Source organism: Anastrepha obliqua, chromosome 3 (assembly GCF_027943255.1).
Source record: "Anastrepha obliqua isolate idAnaObli1 chromosome 3, idAnaObli1_1.0, whole genome shotgun sequence".
NCBI lineage: Eukaryota > Metazoa > Arthropoda > Insecta > Diptera > Tephritidae > Anastrepha > Anastrepha obliqua.
Genome location: NC_072894.1, coordinates 35,841,995 through 35,861,865, shown reverse-complemented (window position 1 = coordinate 35,861,865; position 19,871 = coordinate 35,841,995). Strand labels below are relative to the sequence as shown.

Genomic DNA, 19,871 nt, shown 5'->3' with positions numbered 1-19,871 from the left:
GAAAAAACTCACGGCCATGCCGAAAAGCGCGTATCAGTAATGCTTCAATAAGTGGAAAAAGCGCTGACACAAGTTCATATTTTAGATGGCGAATTACTTCTACTGTAAATAGAAACACAAAATTCGTTATAAAGTCATCTTTTTTTTACAAATCTCGTATACGTACGTAGGAAATGCAGATCGCGACTTAGTTGTTTTGATTTCACGTTCTTCTTCTTATTGAAACATATTGCGAATAAGGGTAACAGAAGTTTGTTAAAACTCTTACTTGTGTAAAATGTGTCTCCATACCATCCACACTTTTGGCAGCACTAAGGACCACTTTTGTGGCTCACGTGCGATCTATATTGATCACTTAGGCAAACTTTAGGTTACCTTGTATGGTTAAAAACTAAGCCCTTGGGCAGTGGAATATGACTGCAAAAATTGTGTAATGAGTTGTTTTGCTTTGTTGCGAATTTATTATGTATATTTGAGAGATCGCGTTAACTTGAGAATATACTGTGTCTTGCTATTCATTGAATGAAGTTTTAGTGAACTCATTATTTTGCACTAATTATTCTAATTCATTCTTTAGCAGTGTTTTCTATACATGATTCTAAAAATTTTGTATTGAATAAAACTATGAAGCGTTGTTGGGCGTTAAGGTCTCAACCACACCAAGTGGAAACGGTAGCATCCCTGGATAACAGTGAAATCCCGAGATGATTTAGCACCATCCCATCACATTTTTCGTTACAGTGTGTTAAGGTTAAAATTTTTCAGTCAGAAACATTTTAGCTCACCTGAATTATTTGTATAATTCGAGTTCAAATGTCATTATTATCTTCGGAGAAATGCAGCCAGAAATTTTTTGACACAACTTTTTAACACACTAACTTCTACCTGGCGTGCCTTTGTGACTCGTTTGTTAATGAAGTTACTCAAAGTTAATTAAAAAAGTGGATAGATAATTGAAATGTTCTACATACATACATTTTAAGCAGAAAATGTTACTAGTGGTTACCGCAGATGAAAAATTCCTACGGTTTAAAGAGTGCGATAAACTATCTTAACTCGAACTAAACTACATATATTATTATCAGAAAAATATATTATTTATCAAAATAGGTGTCTAAAAGTGCAAAGAAAAATGCAAAAAAAAAAAAAAATAGTTGATACTCTTGAACAGTACGCCAAGAGTTCAGGCAAAATAAAGAGAGTTAAGATAGTTTGTCTGACAGCGTTGAGATAAGATGAAATAATTGTGCGCGGCTGAGTTAGGCGTTTAAGATAAGTTAAATTGGTAGCTCTCTACCAGTTGAGATAAAGTAGATCGGACCATCGATAAGCGGTAAGATCATTCCCGGTGGCCACATACATATTAACATTAATTTAAACTTCAGATCAGTTGCAGGCTTGGAATCGATTTAGAAACTCGTGATATATAGTATGGTATAAACCATAGCAATGCTCAGAAATATTTATGTATGTTGGAGGGTGAAATTTGTTTCCAAAGCAGGAGACTAACAGTAGTACAAACTATTGTACCTAAGGTGAAATGTTCATATTCGAAAATGTTGTTAGAAGTTTAAGGCACAATAGGCACGATTTGATAATTCTCATGAATTTACTAAGGAAATTTTTCAGCTCAACTCTTTCACACTTCCAAACTCAAAAACCATTTGAATTCCATTGCATCGTATGCACCCTTTGTTCTTTTAAAACTCGTCCTAAACCTACAAACCAAACTTTCGATTTTTACTAAAGCTTTTTCAAAGCTGCTTCTCTCTCATTGGATCACAGGAATTTAAACGAAAACTTCTTCTCACAAACATTTCCGTTCGCTATTGCCGCAACCGCCACCGCCAACTCCCGCCCCCTTGTTTGTATTACCTACCCCACTAACGATCGGCCAATCTCGTTCGTTCTGCAGTACATTCGCTTCTATACGATCACGCGTTTTCAAACTATGTTTCGTTTTAGTTTTGTTGGCCGACAGATTTGTTGGACGCTGTGGCTGTGGTTTGCTAATACGCGTATTTGGTTGTTGTGCAGTAAACTGGCAGGGCGGCGTTGGTTGCGGGTTGTCGTTGATCACTTCGTAATGTGCTTCTGAAGAGAGTATTAGATCGTGAATGTCCTTTGTAGAGCGACGATGTGCTTCTAAACTTTGTGACTCTGATGAATATGGAAACTTAGCTACGAAGTTTGGCAACGCACCTCCAGTTGTACGTTGTGGCACAGCCGTCTCATTGCTATCAATAATCGTTGTGATTTTCCCTTCAAAATTAGTCTGACCGAATTTATTACTACACGGCGTGGCCGGCGACAAGTCGGTGCAATCGGTCTGCGCCTCTGATTCCACAGAACACATGCTTTGGCGTGAAATCTCTTTATGCATTTGATTAACTGGAGTGACACTGCCTCCGATTTCTTTTTGGTGAGACGTATTCAAGTTTTCCTCGTAGTCGTTATTTCGTGTCTGTGGGAATGGTAGGCGACTACGTATTGAATTTTCTCGTTGCCCGAAACGTTGCGCTAGGTAATCCTCATTATTGCTGCTGCTGTTCTGGCTGCAATTACTGTTCTGATGTTGATGGTGATGTTGTGAACCTAAATGATGTTGAGTCTGATGAGCTTCATCGTAGTAGCTATCATTTTTCAATGACATATTACAGCAACTGCTCACATCGGCAAAGTACACTTCTGATTCAGTGGGATCACCGGCACCATGCATATCTGCCGCTATTACAACAGCATCTGAATCACCTCCCGCCATCGGTTTGGTCGCAATACCACTTTCGCTATTTGACTGAAAGCCAGTATTTTCAATGCCGCGTTTGCGACGCAATGTCGCTCGTGCAGTAATGCGTGAGGAGGCACAGCCACCCGTATTAATGTCTTCATCGCACATACCGTCATTTATTTGATCCATGCATTCGTTACCATCAAGCGTGGACTCTGCTGTTGCATTTGTGCAATTCGCATCGGTATTGGCTATGACCTGCTGCATAGAAAGACGTGGAGCTGGTTGGGGGTTTGCACTTCCAATTACATTGGCTTTTAAATTAGTTTCATTGCGTTTCTTCACTTTACGGGTGGGCAAAGTGTTCGAAAACCGGTCACGCATGTTACAGCCATCACTCTCCGATGGAGTATTCTCGTAATCACCACCACAAGTCTTTGACTTCAAGGCATCTTCACCACCACTTCCGCCGCTACCAGCGCCACCACCAGTCGTGCGACGCTTAGCTAAGTTGCGACGCATACTTGCAGTGGGACAACAATTGCTGCCATTGTTATTGAGCTGATGCGGCTGCTGTTCCAAGAAAACTGAACGATGATTAAGGCAAGGTATACGCTGCTCAGCTGCTGTGCTAACATTATTCTCATTCGAGATATTTCCACTACTATGGGTGATATTGTTGGTAGTAGCAATGTTATTGCTACATGGATTTGGTTCTATGTATTGATAGTAACCTCGACGTGCCGGGCTGTTGGGATCGCTATAGGGCGGTGGTGGTCCCCAAACACCGTATGGAAGTGCGCCGCCAACTACATTAAAAGGAGGTGCAGCTGAGTTATGCGCAATTGCTGGTGTGGCATCTGCGTCCGCCATCATATTCTCTGCAACTGTAGGCGTATTGTTCGTGAAACCGTACTGTGAATCTGGGCTGGATGGTGTTTGACGAAATTGCCTTGCATTCGGTACGGGTGAATTTCGTTGCCAGGGCATGCGCGGCCAACTCCAGCCAGTCATGCGGCTACGCGCCCCGGAAGCGCCGCTATGTCCACGGCAAGCTGTGCCCGCATTTGCCATATGCAGATCGTCGCCACCCGGATTAGGTGAATAAAAGTTACCAGGTGGTTGACCAGTCCAAAAACGTGGTTCGCCGCTATCATCCCAAGGATAGGCTGTTGCTTGTAGTGGCGCCTGGCGGTGCAGATGACACTGTTCACAACAGCGACAAATTGGGCCACGACCACCACCCATGGCGGCCATATTTGGGGGAGGACCTTGCTGACTGGTGTACAACGAGCGGCAACGCAACTCCAGCTGCTCCCAATACATCTTTTTGCGCTCATGACTAGAATATAATGACATAGAAAAGGCTAAATAGTAATTGGTTACCAAATCAATATTCCTCTAGCTCACCTGAGCAGCTGATAAACGAGCATACAACTAAACACAGCAACCAATACACCTGCGACAGAAAGTCCAAATATGGCACGTAAACAGGAGTAAAGTGAGCCATGAACAACTCCACAGTCAGATAGTGAATCGAACACGAGGCGAACACCTTCTGGGTGTGAAAACAAAACAAAGCACTAAACAACAAAAATAACAATAGATTACTATGTAGCAGATTCTTTACCTTTGTCCACACGATCTACTTGAGATTCTATCATATCGGAGTAACAAGTACAAGTTCGTGTCTTTTGCGCATATTCGCACTCTCGCAACGCCTGCAAGCGACTCATGTGTAGAACGGTTGTGGTGACGGTCACGAGAGCGCATGTCAGTGCTGAGATAAGACCACACACGCCGGAAAGTTTAATCTGCGAAAAAAAGAATTATTCGAACATACAATCAAAGCAAAATGTAAAAAAGAAGGTTATAACCCCCCTTACAATTAAAATGTTATATATGTATGTATATAGCTCCATTAATCGTATTATGCAACTCTATACACACATACATATGCATAACTTTTGCGTTAAACTCTATAGACAAATATTAGTCGTACAAAAATTTCTAATACAGGGTGGCGCACGAATCATGCTACAAAAACAAAACGTAATAACTTTTTTTCTGTGTGAGTAATCGGCTTTTTTTTTTATTTTGCAGATTAGTATTTAGATTTACAAAAAATGGAGGCTTGGGATACCGAAAAGAGGATTTGGATAGTGCAGCGGTACCATGCTTTGCAGTCCATCATTTCCGTCCAAAGGGAATTTAGGCGGGAGTTTGCGGGCACTCCCCCGAGCAGATGGACCATTATGAGGCTGGTGAACATGTTTGCTGAATCTGAAAGCATCGCACGCAGACCGTACCATCGAGATCCCCATGTTCGGGTCGAAGCCACAATCGCGGCTGTAGCATCGTCAATTCAGGCAAATCCAAGAGTTTCGACTCGTAACTTGTCGGCGCAAATTGGAGTTAGCAGACGGTCATTGCAGGGGATAGTTCATGATGACTTAAACTTGTTTCCGTACAAAGTTCAAATCACAAGCAAATTAAAACCTCTGGATTTGCCTATTCGCCTGGAATTTTGCCAAAAAATTATTGAAATGGCCGAAGAAGACAACAACTTCATAAATTGCTTGTTTATGTCTGATGAGGCCCATTTTGATCTAAACGGCAATGTAAACAAGCAAAATTGCCGTATATGGAGTCAATCAAATCCGCAAATACTCCATGAGATGGAACTGCACCCAGAACGAGTCACAGTGTGGTCCGCAGTTTCATCAAGGTGCATTGTCGGGCCATACTTCTTCGAAGAAAACGGTATAACAGCGACCGTTATTTAAACATGTTGAAGGAGTTTTTTTATCCAGAACTGCGGCGAAGACGTATCCCTTTTAACAGCATTTGGTTCCAGAAAGATGGAGCAACTGCACATATAGCCAGACCGGTTATGGAGGAGCTCCAACGAAAATTTAGAAATAAATTGATATCCAGAAATTCCACTTTCCGCTGGCCCCCAAGGTCACCTGACCTCACTGCACCAGATTTTTTTTTATGGGGTTATCTCAAATAAGAGGTGTATAAAGCAAAACCAAGTAATTTGACTGAAATGAAGCAGTCCATCACAACAATAATTGAGGCGATCCCGACTTCAACCCTTCAGTGCGCAATGAACATTTTTCTCATCAGGTGTCGCATATGCGTGAATGAGCATGGAGGTCATTTACGTTCTATTATTTTCAAAACTAATTAGTTACATAAAATAAAATTGAATTATCTATACAATAATTTTTGTTTTTGTAGCACGATTCGTGCGCCACCCTGTATTTATTCTTGACATTTGCAACGTATGTTAGGCGTTCGTTCAAAACTCGATAAAGCAAAGTGATAGTTCGATGCAAGATGCATTATGACTGGAGAAATATTTGGCAAAGGAAAGATTTCAATCACTTAAATTGAATTTTTTTATGTAGTAAAAAGTTAACAAAAAAAATGGAAGATTAATTTCGCGTCACCTTGTATATGGGTGTCTGAAAATTGAAAGAAGAAAAACTCTGTTCACTTCGTGCAAAGTTTTTCCAATTATTTAATGCGCTCCAAATAATACGATTTCTTGAGGGCGCTTCATTGGTTATATACAGTTAGAATTTTCAACAAATCGATTTTTTTGTATTTTTTTTTCTTAACGTACATATATTATATTTAAGAATACACACAAAAAAATTAATATCGTTCCGGTGAATATTTTCGAAGTTACACTTAAATTTGAAAAGGCGTTTCAGAGTGCTTGAAAGCACAAGGCCGGACTTTAAACGCGTTTTTCTCAAAATGGTGTTTTCAAAGTCGGTGACCAACATATAATTTTTTTATAAACAATTTAGGCCGAAATTTTGGTCGAAAATCGATGTAGTTTTGTTTTTTTTAGAAACTTTAATTACTAGATTTAACATTACTTTAATGAAATCTGTTTTGTTTTTTTATATTTAAGAGGATAGTAGAGAGATATAGTAGTCACCGCCAAACGTCTTTTTTGAGAGGAGCTCCCGGAGATCAGCTGTAGCCCCTTTCCAAATAAATATTTTTACTAATACTAAGTCTTAAAATACAGTTAAAAGATAGCATAATATCTGTAGAAATGTTTAGATCAATAAATTTAAAAGTTTTCTCAGAAAAAATTCTGGAAAATTCGCCTTTTTTCGGCATTCTAACTGTATATAATCCCGTCGCCGATGGACACTTGTTTTTCTGATTAACTCTTCATTTGAAACAAAACTCTAAACTCTTTGATTGAAAACAAAAAAATGTCAGAGGGAGCTCAATCGGAGCAATTCGCAATTCATACAATTTCGCCATTGTTACTGTGGACTTGTCGGCCAGTGCGTCGCGCAATGGTATTTTGGTGGCAAACAATAAATTTTTCGACAATAGTATTTCATAAATATATTGATGCAGTTTTAAAGGGGAATGTAATGGGTACTTTGTGTCCGTTGCGGTAACGCATTTGACTGGCGTGACGTGTTAAACATATCGTGGCGCCACAATGAAAGAATTACCGTATATAAACAAAAACAAAAAAACGTACGTGTAGCGTAGTACACATAACAGAAGTGAAACTTTCAAGGCAGACAAAGAAAGAGGGAGAGACCCGAGAGAGAATGAGAGAGAGAGAGCGAAAAATATATAACTAAATAAATTCACAACATTTGCAGAGAATACAAATAGACAAAATTTACAAAAAATGGAGAAGGGTCGACCGGTGTATACCAATAAATCCGACGCCGGAATGGATAGCACTTTATAGTACGCACAAGCACTAACCAGAAAACGGAAATAAGCGCCAAAAAGTAGGCACCAAAAAACTGGGACCAAAAAACGCCCCAAACAGTAGGCACCAAGGAAATATAACGCTAAAAAGTAGGCACCAAAAATATATTTCCTACAAGTTTGCACCAACAAGCAAGCGCCAAAAAGTAGGCAGTCTTATTTCTCACTAGAAATTAGCAACCACAAGGAAAAATAGCCTAAATTGTTTCTTTTTTCTCTCTCGCGGAACGAAAATGCCCAAAACGTTGCATGACTTTGAAATTTTACTCTCCATTCTCGCTCGTCCATCGATGCCTAAGAAGTTTCACTTCAAAAAACGATGTTCTTGTCGTTAAAGCAAATAGTATAGGTCTGTTCATGTAAAAATGATTCAATAACTTGCCAGTAACTTAATTTCCGAGAACTCTCTCAAAGAGAAAAATATCAAAAAAGTACAAGAACGCAAAACCAGTAACAATTTCCAAGTTTTACAAACATCTGATTAAATTGTTGGCAAGAAAAATCACAAAAATTAAAAACTGCTTCACTTGAGCTACCTTGTATTAAATTAAAAAAGAAAAATAAATAAATAAAGCAAATAAAGTGCAAAATAACGAGTTTCGGAACCACATGCTTTCTTTTGTCCCCAATAATTTGTTCCATTTCATCATGGCAGTCAGATGAGGAACATTCCATTCGCAATTGAAATTCGTAAATTTTAATTCGTGTTTGTTTTTACTTTGCGATCAGCTGTTTTTCTCACTTGCAAATTCTTACAAGTAAAAATTTACCGAGTAAAAACTTGCAATTTCCCCTCATTTTGTTCTCTCACTTTCCCCTACTTTGCAAGTATTTTGGTTACATGAACACCATGAACACGTGATAAGTTGCAACAAATGTTCCAAACTATTTGCTTCATAAACAGATTTTATATGTCGTAATGTACAAACAGATTTTTATTGGTTATGAAATATATTATAAAATTTGGGTTTTAACAAAATTTATGGTGGTCATAGACAGTAGGTGTGACCATAACTTCGAGATCAGGACGCACAGTCATTTTTCAGCACAACTTGGTTAAGCCTGGCCCTTACTCTACATTTTCAAGCTTTTATGGAAAAGATTAGGGTGCATTTGTATTGACTCAGTTAATTTAACCCTCCGTTGGGCACTCGAATCTGGCCAGACTTTTTCGAATTTGGACGAGAATTTAACAAATTCAACAACAATCAATTACCGATTGCTGAACAAACTTATAAAATTTCTGACAAAGCTCACGAAATATTTACGGCAATTTTTTATAAAATGTTTTGCATACTTTGAGGCTTAAGCAAACACGGTAATTGAATTTATGGTGAAATTGAATTAAGCAGAAGTTGAAGGAAATCCTTAAGCGTACTTATTGAGATAATTTTGATCGTGTGAGGATATTGAATTATTAAAAGATTTTGTAAAAGTGAAAAATTCGGTGCTTATGAAAGAAGAAATAGATATAGTGAAAAGCGATCCACTTTTGTACACGTTGGGAATGGTAGTTGATGATCAAATATTTTAATATTTTGAAGTTTTTTGTTTATGCGTAAATGGTTAATATTTCCACGAATCTACCATAAAAACAAAGTAAGTGGTATATTTCAAACATATTTGCAATTTAAACTAACGAAGCATCAAAATTTCAATAATTATGAAGCCATATACACCACTGTGCGTTGCCGCTTTTCAAAACTTGGACACATTCCCATAGGGGTTTCATAGGTAAGTCAATTCAAATATCAAATTTAGGCAGTTTCCCCTCCCGATGCTTTTCATAAGAGTCACTTATGTTACGAGTATCATTAAAATATTTTATTTTTAATACTAAAATTAAAATATGTATTTAGAAATTTTCACTATACCTCCAAGGGAGGAGTGACAGCTTTCAACCCTTTTTGGAATTTTTCTTAACTATCTTAAATTGCAGAACAATTCCATTACCTTCTGAGACCTCATTCTATTTTTTAATAAATGACGAGAAAGATAATAAAATATGAGTGTTTAAAGAATACAAGAAAAATTGCTTCTTAAATTTTATGAAAATGCGGGTAGCGGTGATTTAAGCTTTGGCTGTCAGAAAAAAACTATTTGCCAGATCAGTTAGAAAATTTGGCAGTGTTCTTTTGAAATATGCCTTTTGACAAGCTGAATATTTGATTTTCGAGGACAACGCCACGTGTTTCAACTTTGACGGACTTATTGAGCCACCTGTCAAAGGTAAACTCAATTGAAGCGAAGCTAAGTGAGATAAAGCTGCTCACTGTATGCATTTGTAATAAATTCGATTTCATTCGAAGTTAAACCTCTTTGTTTATCTTCACTTAATTTATGTACATATACTCTGAATTATTGATATTAGACACAATATTTTGCGAGCGTCGTAGCCGAATGCATTGGTGTGTGACTACTATTCGGAAGTGCGTAGGTCCGAATCTTCGTGCATGAAACAAATAACGATAGAAAAATTGTTTTCTAATAGCAGTCGTCCGTCGGCAGACAATGGCAAACTTCTGGGTGTATTTCTGCCATGCAAAAGCTTCTCATAAAAAACCATCTCCTCATGAAAAACTGTAGGTCACTCCATTTGTGGAACAGTATCAAGATGCACATCACAACTAGAAGAAGGTGCTCGGCCAAACACCCAAAATGCAGTAAAGTGCATTCAAAATAGAAGAGCTTTTGAATTTCACTTAGTCCAAACCAGGTGGTTAAATAGATTTAATCTCAAAATTAGAACACTTAGGCTCAGTTATTCTCAAACATTATTATTTAAATGAATTTCTTAAACCTTACCAAATAACTGTACCGATTTCGTCGGCGTGCCAAACTCATTATGCAGATTCCAGTGAGGATCAACTAAAAAAAAAAAAGAAATAATAATATTATTTATTAAAAGCAAGTTAATTAATTTACTCACCAATGTCGCTGGCACAAAAGTCGGCACTGTCTCAAAATTGCCCACAGTAATGGTGTATGAATGCAAAAGGAAATAAACACCTAAAAACAGTATGCCCAACAGGCATGAAAATCCACCGCAGATAAGGCACCACACCACGTACTTTTTTATACCCGGCCCATGACGATGACCGCCTGGAAGAGGAAACATACAAATTCAATTCAAAACACGAAATCAAATCAAAATTTAAAATAAGATTGAGGTAAATTATGTAGTCTAACCCAGTGTTGGCGCTGGGGCAACACTACGAAGTGGATCTGCTTGTGGAATCCACCCACAAGGCGGTGGCACACTATACTGCACAAACTGCATTACCGGATATCCATGCATATTTCTTGACGTTTGACTTTAGAAGGCTACACGTTGAACACTTATAGATTTTCGCACTCTATTTTTTTTTTTTTAACTTCAAGCTCTAATTACATTGGTGTACTGAATGTTCCGGCCGTGGGAAGCACAAAAATATGCAGCAGGAAGCGCGTATGACAATTCGCATTTATTATCTTTCGTTTTCGTTATTCAATTGAGCAACTTAATGTACATGAATTGCTCATCGAATTTATCAGTGGCGAATTGTTTATTTACTGGTTTTCACGTATTAAATATCCCAACCATTTTCTATGTCACATCATATATGTAATTTCGTTGAATTTATTATTTTTTTACATTTGTGCAGTTGGCGAACCAAAATGAAGGTTTTAAATTATTTTATCGTAGTGAAATGTGTTTTTATGCAAATTTTCCTTGGCTCCAATTTTCAGTATCTATACACAATTATAATGAGTGACGAGGCGAATATCCTGTCCGCAGCCATACTTTACTTTTAACGTTCTTCCCACATACTAAATGCCAATAGTGTGCGCGTTGGCGCTAACACAGTGAAAGCTTTCTTCAATAGAAAGAAAGCTTTCTCTGTCAGACACTTGTTCGTTATGTCCTGTGCTTTGAACAACGCGTCACATCCTTCCTTAATATGTACACTTGAGGAATTTTCATTCAAAGCCTTCAATAAAGTTCGCAAACAAATATGTGTACACTATTTGTCTTTCGACCTTTACCCTGCAGGGTAATTAGTACAATGTACATGTAACATAAATAGTACTGGTGAGTATAAAATTAAAAATAAATAATTGGCGCGTACACTTCTGTTAGATGTTGAGCCAAGGTCCTTCTCCTATTTGTGGTGTGCGTCTGGATGTTGTTCCACAAATGGAGAGACCTACAGTTTTAAGCCGACTCTGACTGGCAAATGATTTTTATGAGAAGCTTTTTCCATGGCAGAAATACATTCGGAGGTTTGCCATTGTCTGCCGAGGGGCGACCACCTATTATTTGATGATGATGCACGGAGATTCGAACCTACGTACCCCCGAATGGCCGAATGGTAGTCACACACCACCACGTTCTGTTACGGCGGTCGCGTTTATTTCTTTGTAAAGGCTGACTATTTTGACACTCTATTTTTTGATTTCTCTCACAGTCTCTTTACAATTACGTCACGGGAAATTTATGCTCAGTTTCCCACTTTGAGCGACATAATCTGGTATTCTATGATTCTTATAAAAATAGTTGTAACTTGTTTTGCTTGCTTTGCATGGACAACTGTCAAAAAATAATAGAAATGTACTGTAGAGTATGAAAGTTTGCGAAATGGTAGCTTTGCTTCGCACGCTTGAAGTGCTCTAAAGTTTCGAATAGCGTCATTTTCCATTTGACATCGCTTGTCGGCATTTCAATTTCACGCGCCGCTTCATTTTTTCCCATATAAGACAGAGGCCCAAAGCTTTGCTTGCTTGGCTTCATTAACTATCAAAAATGAATAGAAAAATACTGAAATATATGAAATGAGGCCAAATAGCAGCTTTGCTTGAAGCGCTTGAAGTACATCCGAGTTCCAAATAGCTAAATGTTAAGGCGCATTTTAAATTCGCTTTGTCCAATTTTCTATTTGTAGCGCTTTTGACATTAGGAATTGAGCATCCCTGTCTTTCATTTAATTTGATTTGGTTTAGCTTCATTTATGAATTTTAGGCAGACTAGAGAGATTGTTTATTTCTATTTGATTTTCAAAAATATTTGAAGAAAATTTAATAAATGCCATTGGAAAGCATAGATGTACTCGTATATGTCATTCCTCGTCTCCTGCAAGCTTGCGCGAATCTGAAAGGGCCCAGGTTGTTGTCGCGCACGCAAAACTTTTTGTAAATTTCTTACTATTAAAAGAAAAATTCGCAATATGTTTTCACAGCTTCCAGTTAACATCAGCATTCAAAAATGTATTATGCTTTATTAAATATGGCTGACATCTCTGTTTCCTTTTTCTTTTTCCATACAAGTTTTCAAAGTCAAGCAAAGAAAATACAGCAAGCAAAGCCAGCTATTCTGATAGCGTTCAAAGCTACCACTTGGCTATAGAAGTTTTGAAAGTAAAGTAAAGCAAAATAAAATAAGAAAGGCAAGCAAAGCAAGCCTGCATTGGGCCAGTATCTTAAGCAATAATCGTGTTCACTAACTGAAGTCTTTCCTACATGGTGCATACGTACGAGTGTGGTGGTATGTTCACCAGAAATTGAAAATAGTTCTGCTCACAAGCGCATGTGCGAAACTTAAACATGATGAAGATATTTGATTGTATTGAATTCACATTTGCACATATGCACATACATGTAAAAGTCACATAGACAATTATGCATCCTGTCTACAGGAATTGCATCAAACTAGCATTGGTACTAGGGAGCAGATGAATGAAATAAATATAAAAATATTCTTTAATTATAATTACTCGTATTTTCATTTACAGGGGGAAATTAGAAAATTGTTTAAATTTTTTTAATACAATAAGTTGAATGAGAAATTTATTAGAAGAGAGCAATCTGCTGGCGCGGTTTTAAAGACACAATTAAAATGACACAAATTATTACATTAATGGGCAACATCAGCAGTGAATGCTGAGAATTCAGCCATATAATTTCAGCAATAAAACAGTGGATGTGTTTGTCAGGTAAGGCTTGAAAATGAAAGTCAGGGGGACAAGTACTTGTTGCAGCACAGACACCTCTGTTGTCCGCTTAGGAAAATTTATAAATGCATTATAACAGCAACAAATAGCTTCTTCTTCTTCTTCCTTGCTTCTATCCTATTTCACAAGGGGTCAGCTCTCCCAGTACGACAACTCCAGACTCCACGTTTCATATAACTTTCTATTTGCTTCGTCCATGTATGTTGTGGTCCACCTGGCTTCCTCATCGCCGTGGCGATGTTTAACACTTTTTTTCATATGCGATTTAGGCTTCCTCTAGACATGCCCATACCCACGAAGACGACTTTCTTCTATTTTTTGCTCAATCGGCGCAATTTTAAGACTTCCACGAATGCATCTTTCGTGGGACCTTTTTATAGGCCAGCATTTGGCTCCGTATATTGTAATAAAGTGGGACGAATGCTGGCCGCAAGTCGGTTTTATATATTTCGCCTTTTAGGTGAAGTGGCATTATTTTGTGACTTAGCACCCGAGTTGACCCTATACTGCACGTTTTCGTTAAAACAATAGATTATGATCTACAAGGTGAAGTCCAAAATAAACAAGACTGGCGTCATAAAAATGTTTTTGGTGGCGCCATCCATTTAATGAGTTAGTGCGTTGGAAGTTACGTTAGGGATGTGACTTCCAGTGAAAGCTTGGTGACATTCGGTTCAGTGGAAGCGAAGTTATTGCATCTAAAGTGTCTGTACCATATGTTTGTGTGATCGGTACAAAAATTAGTTTCGAACAAAGAGCTAATATCAAATTTTTTTTTTAAATCGGTAAAACGTTTACCGAAACATTTGAATTGATTTGGCGATGATTGTCTATCTCGTACCAGAGTTCATGAGTGGTTTACACTTTTCAGAGATGGTTGTGAGGACATAAATGACAATGAACATACGGGTATCAGTAATCACCGAAAACTCCATCAAAATTGTTCGTAAATTTATTAGAAATGAACCAAAATCATCTTTGAAATTCATGAAATCAGAGTTTAATATCTCCAAAACATCGATTTATCGCATTTTAAATGATCATTTAAAGTTACAAAAGGTATGTGTACGTTTCATTCCGCACAAGTTGACTGAGTACCAAAAATTGGTCAAAATTCAATATTCGAAAGACCTCATTAAAGAGGCAAGAAAAAACTAGAACTTCCTTTGCAACATTGTAACTGGTGATGAGACGTGGTGTGAAGAGAGAAATCAAAACATAAGTCGATGCTAATTTTTTTTACGATTCCAAGGGAATTGTCTGTCCACAAGGAGTTCGTGCTAACGGGCCAAACTGTGCAATGCAATTTTCTATCTTGGCGTTTTGCAGTATTTGTTGCATTGCATTCGTTGAATTCGCCATGAATACCGGGAAGGAGTAGTCATTCTTGTGACTGATGTTTTTACTAGAAATCACATTTAACCATCAATCACTCACTGTATTCGCCTGATATGGCTCCATGTGACTTCTACCTGTTGGGAAAATTGCATTTGGCCATGAAAGGAAAACGTTTTGCGTCCATAGAGGTCATCCAAAAGGTTTGTAGCGTCATCCTGAAGGACATTCCGGTCAATGACTTGAAACACTCTTTCGAAAAGCTTTTAGATCGCGCAAAACAGTGAATATTTTGAATAAATGAACTCGAAGTTATCAGAACAAAGCTCCTGTCGTTTCTATTTTAACTCAGTCTTGTTTATTTTAGACTTCACCTTGTAAAATACATATATGTTGGCAAGGATTCTAGATCATTATCATCATCGTCAGAGAGAAAAGGGATCAATATCTACACAAGATTTAACAAATTTGTCAGCAACAGTCAACAGTCGTCAGCAACCGAAAGCAAAGCACTACTGCAACCAAGTTCAAGGATGGCATGTCTACAGTAGTTGCCAAAACGAAAATACTGGAACAAATTCCAACTTTATATTTGATGACGACATATCGCACATTTGCAGCAAGAGTGTAAAAAAATATTCCTGAGGCAAGTATACAGAAATGACCATTAGCAGTACTTTTATTCGAGGAGGCTTAGTAAATTAAAAACTTTGAAAAGGTTTTTCTCGAAGTTTAGAATTTTTCAGTTACGACGTTTTTTCAGCGAACCGACTATATGACTTGGTCAACAAGAATTGAATTATCTAACCCGGATTCGAAGATATGCTTGCACTCGTAGTGAGTAATTTTGTAACCAAAAATAATCGTAAGAAACTCCATACTCGCTTTTCCTTTACATAGCAATTTCTAGTTGTCATGATAAATTTCTTAAAAACAAAAACTTGAACGTACGAGCTGTTTTTCGTTTCTCAAGTCCATTAGGGAGTAGTTTATGTACATGCATGTAAGCTTAGTTTAGGTACTTGGGCAATCCAAGCTTCTCTTTGAATTTGACGTGTGCGTTTTGATGTTGCGCTTTATAAAAGTGCCTATTGGCAGAACGTCCGATAGTTATTTATGAGAGATCTTTTTCATGACAGCAGTTTCTTTGCAGCTTCCCACTGCCTGCTGGGGAGAACCGCTTTCAAATAAAACAAGTTTGAAGCTGGCACCATCCGAATGGTACTCCTACTAGACTACGCACTGTTTCGGTTCCTCAGTCTAGTGCAAAATACCGATCTAGATTTGGTTGCCTAATCTGGTGCAAAATACCGATGTCACGCTTTATTAGTTGCTCAATGCATTGCGTGCACTACATTCCACTACCTATACTTACCATTTCCTGTTATTGTGGCATTTCGCAATCTGGGCGGAGGTGGCGGTCGCGGTGGTAGCGGTGGTCGCTGATCATCAATGGAATCGTGACCGCCTTTACTCTCTCCATCACTGTAGATTTCGATTTGGCTGGAATTATAATCGCAATCGCAGTTTTTGTCGGCCGCCAGTGGAGAATTTTGCTCATGCATATTGCACCAAGAGTTTCTAAAAATTATCCATAAATACAAATACATACATACAACAACATATGGGAATGCGAACAATTAATCGACACTCAATACTTACATCTCATTGGTGATATGCGCACAACCACCACCTGTTTTCTTCTTCTTTTTAATCATAGTGCTATTGTTGTCCGACTCGCTGACAGTGATCTCATCAGCACCAAGCATGGCTTCCAGTTGACATTGCTTCTGGTTTTTCAATGGCGATGGAGTGTCCAAAACATCTGCATCCATATCAGCAGCGGCTGATTTACTGTGCCTAGTATCAGGCTCAGCTGCAGCACTCCGGAGTCTTTCAGCACCGCAAGTGCATTCCAAATCACAATCGCAACTGATATTCAATTTGGAATTGCATTCGATATTTAATGGTTTCTCTTCGGCTGTCGTCTGCAGCTGCAGCGCTTGGTAGGAATGATTCAGTAAGGATTGTTCTGATTGTGCTTTGGTCGGTGGCAGTGTGGAGCGTTCACGTTCGCAATCCGTTTCACCATTGGATTGACAATGCACTTGCACCACAATTTTGCTAGAATCCTCCTCGCGCTGCGTTTGTCCCATGGCTGTGGTGGAAGCGGAAAAATTTCGTTGCTGATATTGTCGTTGACTTAGCAGTTGCTGCTGTTGTTGTTGGGCACCGCACGAGCAATGACAATGACAGGCGACTTCCGGCATTCCCGTAAGCTGTGGCCCTTGCAGAAGTGATTCCTGGTGCTGTTGTTGTTGCTGTCTTTGCGAATGCATACCAATGTAATAGTAGTACGGTGGATACTGTATGTAATGGTACTGATGGTGTTGAGTGCTCAACGAGGATGTGCTGTTGTCTGCCATGTGGAGATTGGACGCTGTTGCAAAATTTGAGGGATAAGGATGTGTGGATGGCGCATGCTGCCGCTGCTCTAATTCCAAGCCATCTAGTTGTCCATGTGGTGGGTTTGCTAAGCTCGTATTCAAGTTATTCGAAACGGCCATACTGTCGAATTGTGAGTGTCTTTGGTTATCATAGGTGGCAAGTGATTGTGGCTTTTGAGTTGAATCCATTGATGAAACTAAAAAAGGCGTTGTAAAGGTTGCACAACGTCCACACACATATTTACTAGGTAGTTCACTTCGTAAATGCAAAAGTATGTACAAGTAAAATTATATGATTATATATTTTATATATGTACACAGGTATGTTTTAATGGATCAATGATCCAATTCTAAGATGTTTGTTGATCTTATATTTGCTCTGCTGCTAGCACGCTCCCACACGATTGTTTGCGTCCATTGTGGCATTAAACCGGTTTGACCCTTTCAATAAAGCTACAAAACAATTTATTTTACTGGCAGTTTAACGTGTTCCCAACACGCAACAAAGTCTCTTTGGGAGTAACCGTGACGAAATAGGCACGCACACAGGCTTTATTACTTGTATATTATTTAAACTCTTGCAAAAATTTCCACGTATCAGCCAGGTGCAATGGTGCAAGCACTCACACTTCACTCAATTGCATAAATTATGTTCATATTAAAATAAATATTAACAAAGAACTACATATCTGCCGCTTTAAACATTTATTTGCTCACATGCGCTATCTAGACACGATCAGCGCACAGCTTAACCACGACTCAAAGAAGACTGGCTACTCCGTAGATGCCTATACATACATAGGGAACATAATAAGAAGCCAGAGAAATCCTACTCACTTCTATTAATTTCTTACTATAACTCTTGCTCTCGCTCTCCTTTCCATGCTCTTTGTGACGGTGAAGTAACCAACTAATTGGTTACCTCTCCATATTTGATGCGATCGTTTGCCTCTCTGCCTGTTTGACATCGCAACGACTGCAGTGATTTCTTCTTCATTTAATGAGCACACGAAGGTAAATGAACAATGAAAGACACCGCTCTGAAACTGCTTAAATGCACCTAAATATGCAGGTATGAATGAGCAATTTTTGTTTAACTATTAAATGTTTTTGGTAGAAGCCTAAGAACAAACCAATTTGATTACGAAAACAGAAAATTCGATTATGGTATGCACTAGTTTAGTTTTCATTATTTTATATGTTATCTTGTAGCATAGGGAACATGATCAATAAAAGGATTTCGCAATCAATTATTTGCTATTCTATTACTAATGAGGTGTTTTAAGAAATGTTATATATTAGTTTCCAATACGCAAACATTAAAGCAAATGTACTGAACAAAAAATGAAGCCACTTTATCTTCTTGATTGTGTTTTGAATTTGATCAGATAACTGATGGCTTTGATAATCTCAATTCTCCGCTCATTGTGACACCTGAAACGCATCAGCACCGTTCCAGGAGAAGCGTCGGCATGCTTTGATATAGGTTTCCATTTTTAACAGCAGATGCAGTAGTTTTGGATCGAGTCCTTTGAGCTAATTTTTGATAACTTACAGTTTGACACTTGATAATATTCCATAGATTTTCAATGTATCTACAGATACAGGTTGCCATTGGATTTACTGTCCCAGTTTAACAAAGCGCGAAAGTCGTTTCTTTTTCGTGTTAACCGGCGCTAGTTACCCACCAAGTGAAGCCAAGTACTTCTCCATCTGATCTTTCTAACGTAGAAGAGGCCTTTCTCTTCCTCTTCTACCACCAGCTGGTACCGCATCGAATACTTTCAGAGCCGGGCGTTTGCATCCATTCAGGAGACTTGACCAAGCCAACGAAGCCAATGGATCTTTATTCGCTGCGCTATGTCTATGTCGTCGTAAAGCTCAAACAGCTCATTGTTCCATCGCCGAGATACTCACCATCGGTAACGTGGTCCAAAAATCTTCTACAGAATTTTTCTCTTTTGTCGAGAGGGACTTTACTACTCAATTACCTGCACTTGTTGGCGAGAGAGATTCTCCGTTGGATTTCAGGGCTGACATTGTTATCGGTGTTAATGCTGGTTCCTAAATAAACGAAGTCTTTTACAACCTCGAAACCAAAACTGCCAGACAGGAGGCACTTCGTTTTGTCCGCGTTCAACACCACACCCATTCTCTTTGCCTCTTTATCCAGTTTGGAAAAGGCAGAACTAACAGCCCAGTTTTTATAATTTCTATAATAGCACTCAAATTCAATTCGCGTAATTTAAAGAAAAACCTGAAAAAACAATTTCGCCCAACTATTCTGTTTTTACCAAGTAGCAGACACTGCGATTGCGTGTATCTGGACGCCAGATGATTGCATACGCCATCTGAAGCAGAAAATCGGTGACGCCTGGAGCAACAGTCGTGGGTTATTTATTTAGAAATTTGCCATTGAAATTTCGCAACTTTTACAAGCACAATAAATTTTAACAAGACTTGGGTTCACATAGAATTATCTAAATTTTTTGAAGCGATCGCTTTTCAATTAATATATTTCATAACCCTTTAGAGCTAATACAACTCCTTAATCGGATTTTGATGTGCAGACCATTGTCTAATATTAAATAGTGAAAGAAAACTACA

General features: G+C 38.4%; 1 protein-coding gene across 2 annotated transcripts; it reads right to left on the bottom strand.

Moving 5' to 3' along the window:
* Positions 1-1,163: 1,163 nt before the first annotated feature.
* LOC129242441 (uncharacterized) lies at positions 1,164-17,582 on the bottom strand. Of its 2 annotated transcripts, none has more exons than XM_054879070.1 (7): positions 16,480-17,582; positions 16,193-16,398; positions 10,425-10,597; positions 10,301-10,363; positions 4,359-4,542; positions 4,139-4,286; positions 1,164-4,070 (listed from the first exon to the last, which is right to left on the bottom strand). In XM_054879070.1, exons 1-7 carry the CDS (start codon positions 17,451-17,453, stop codon positions 1,808-1,810), a joined length of 4,011 nt encoding a protein of 1,336 aa, XP_054735045.1. In that variant the 5' UTR covers positions 17,454-17,582; the 3' UTR covers positions 1,164-1,807. The 2 variants fall into 2 exon arrangements, with proteins under 2 accessions (XP_054735045.1, XP_054735046.1); XM_054879071.1 differs by having other exon boundaries at positions 4,139-4,283.
* Between the last annotated feature and the right edge of the window lie 2,289 nt (positions 17,583-19,871).

Excerpts from the sequence above, each read along its gene's own strand:
- LOC129242441 (XM_054879070.1), bottom strand. The coding sequence starts at position 17,453 with ATGGATTCAACTCAAAAGCCACAATCACTTGCCACCTATGATAACCAA. Across the intron at positions 10,364-10,424 it reads CTTTTGTGCCAGCGACATTG|TTGATCCTCACTGGAATCTG; the intron begins GTGAGTAAATTA and ends TTTTTTTTTTAG. Across the intron at positions 4,543-10,300 it reads GAAATCGGTACAGTTATTTG|ATTAAACTTTCCGGCGTGTG; the intron begins GTAAGGTTTAAG and ends TTTTTTTCGCAG.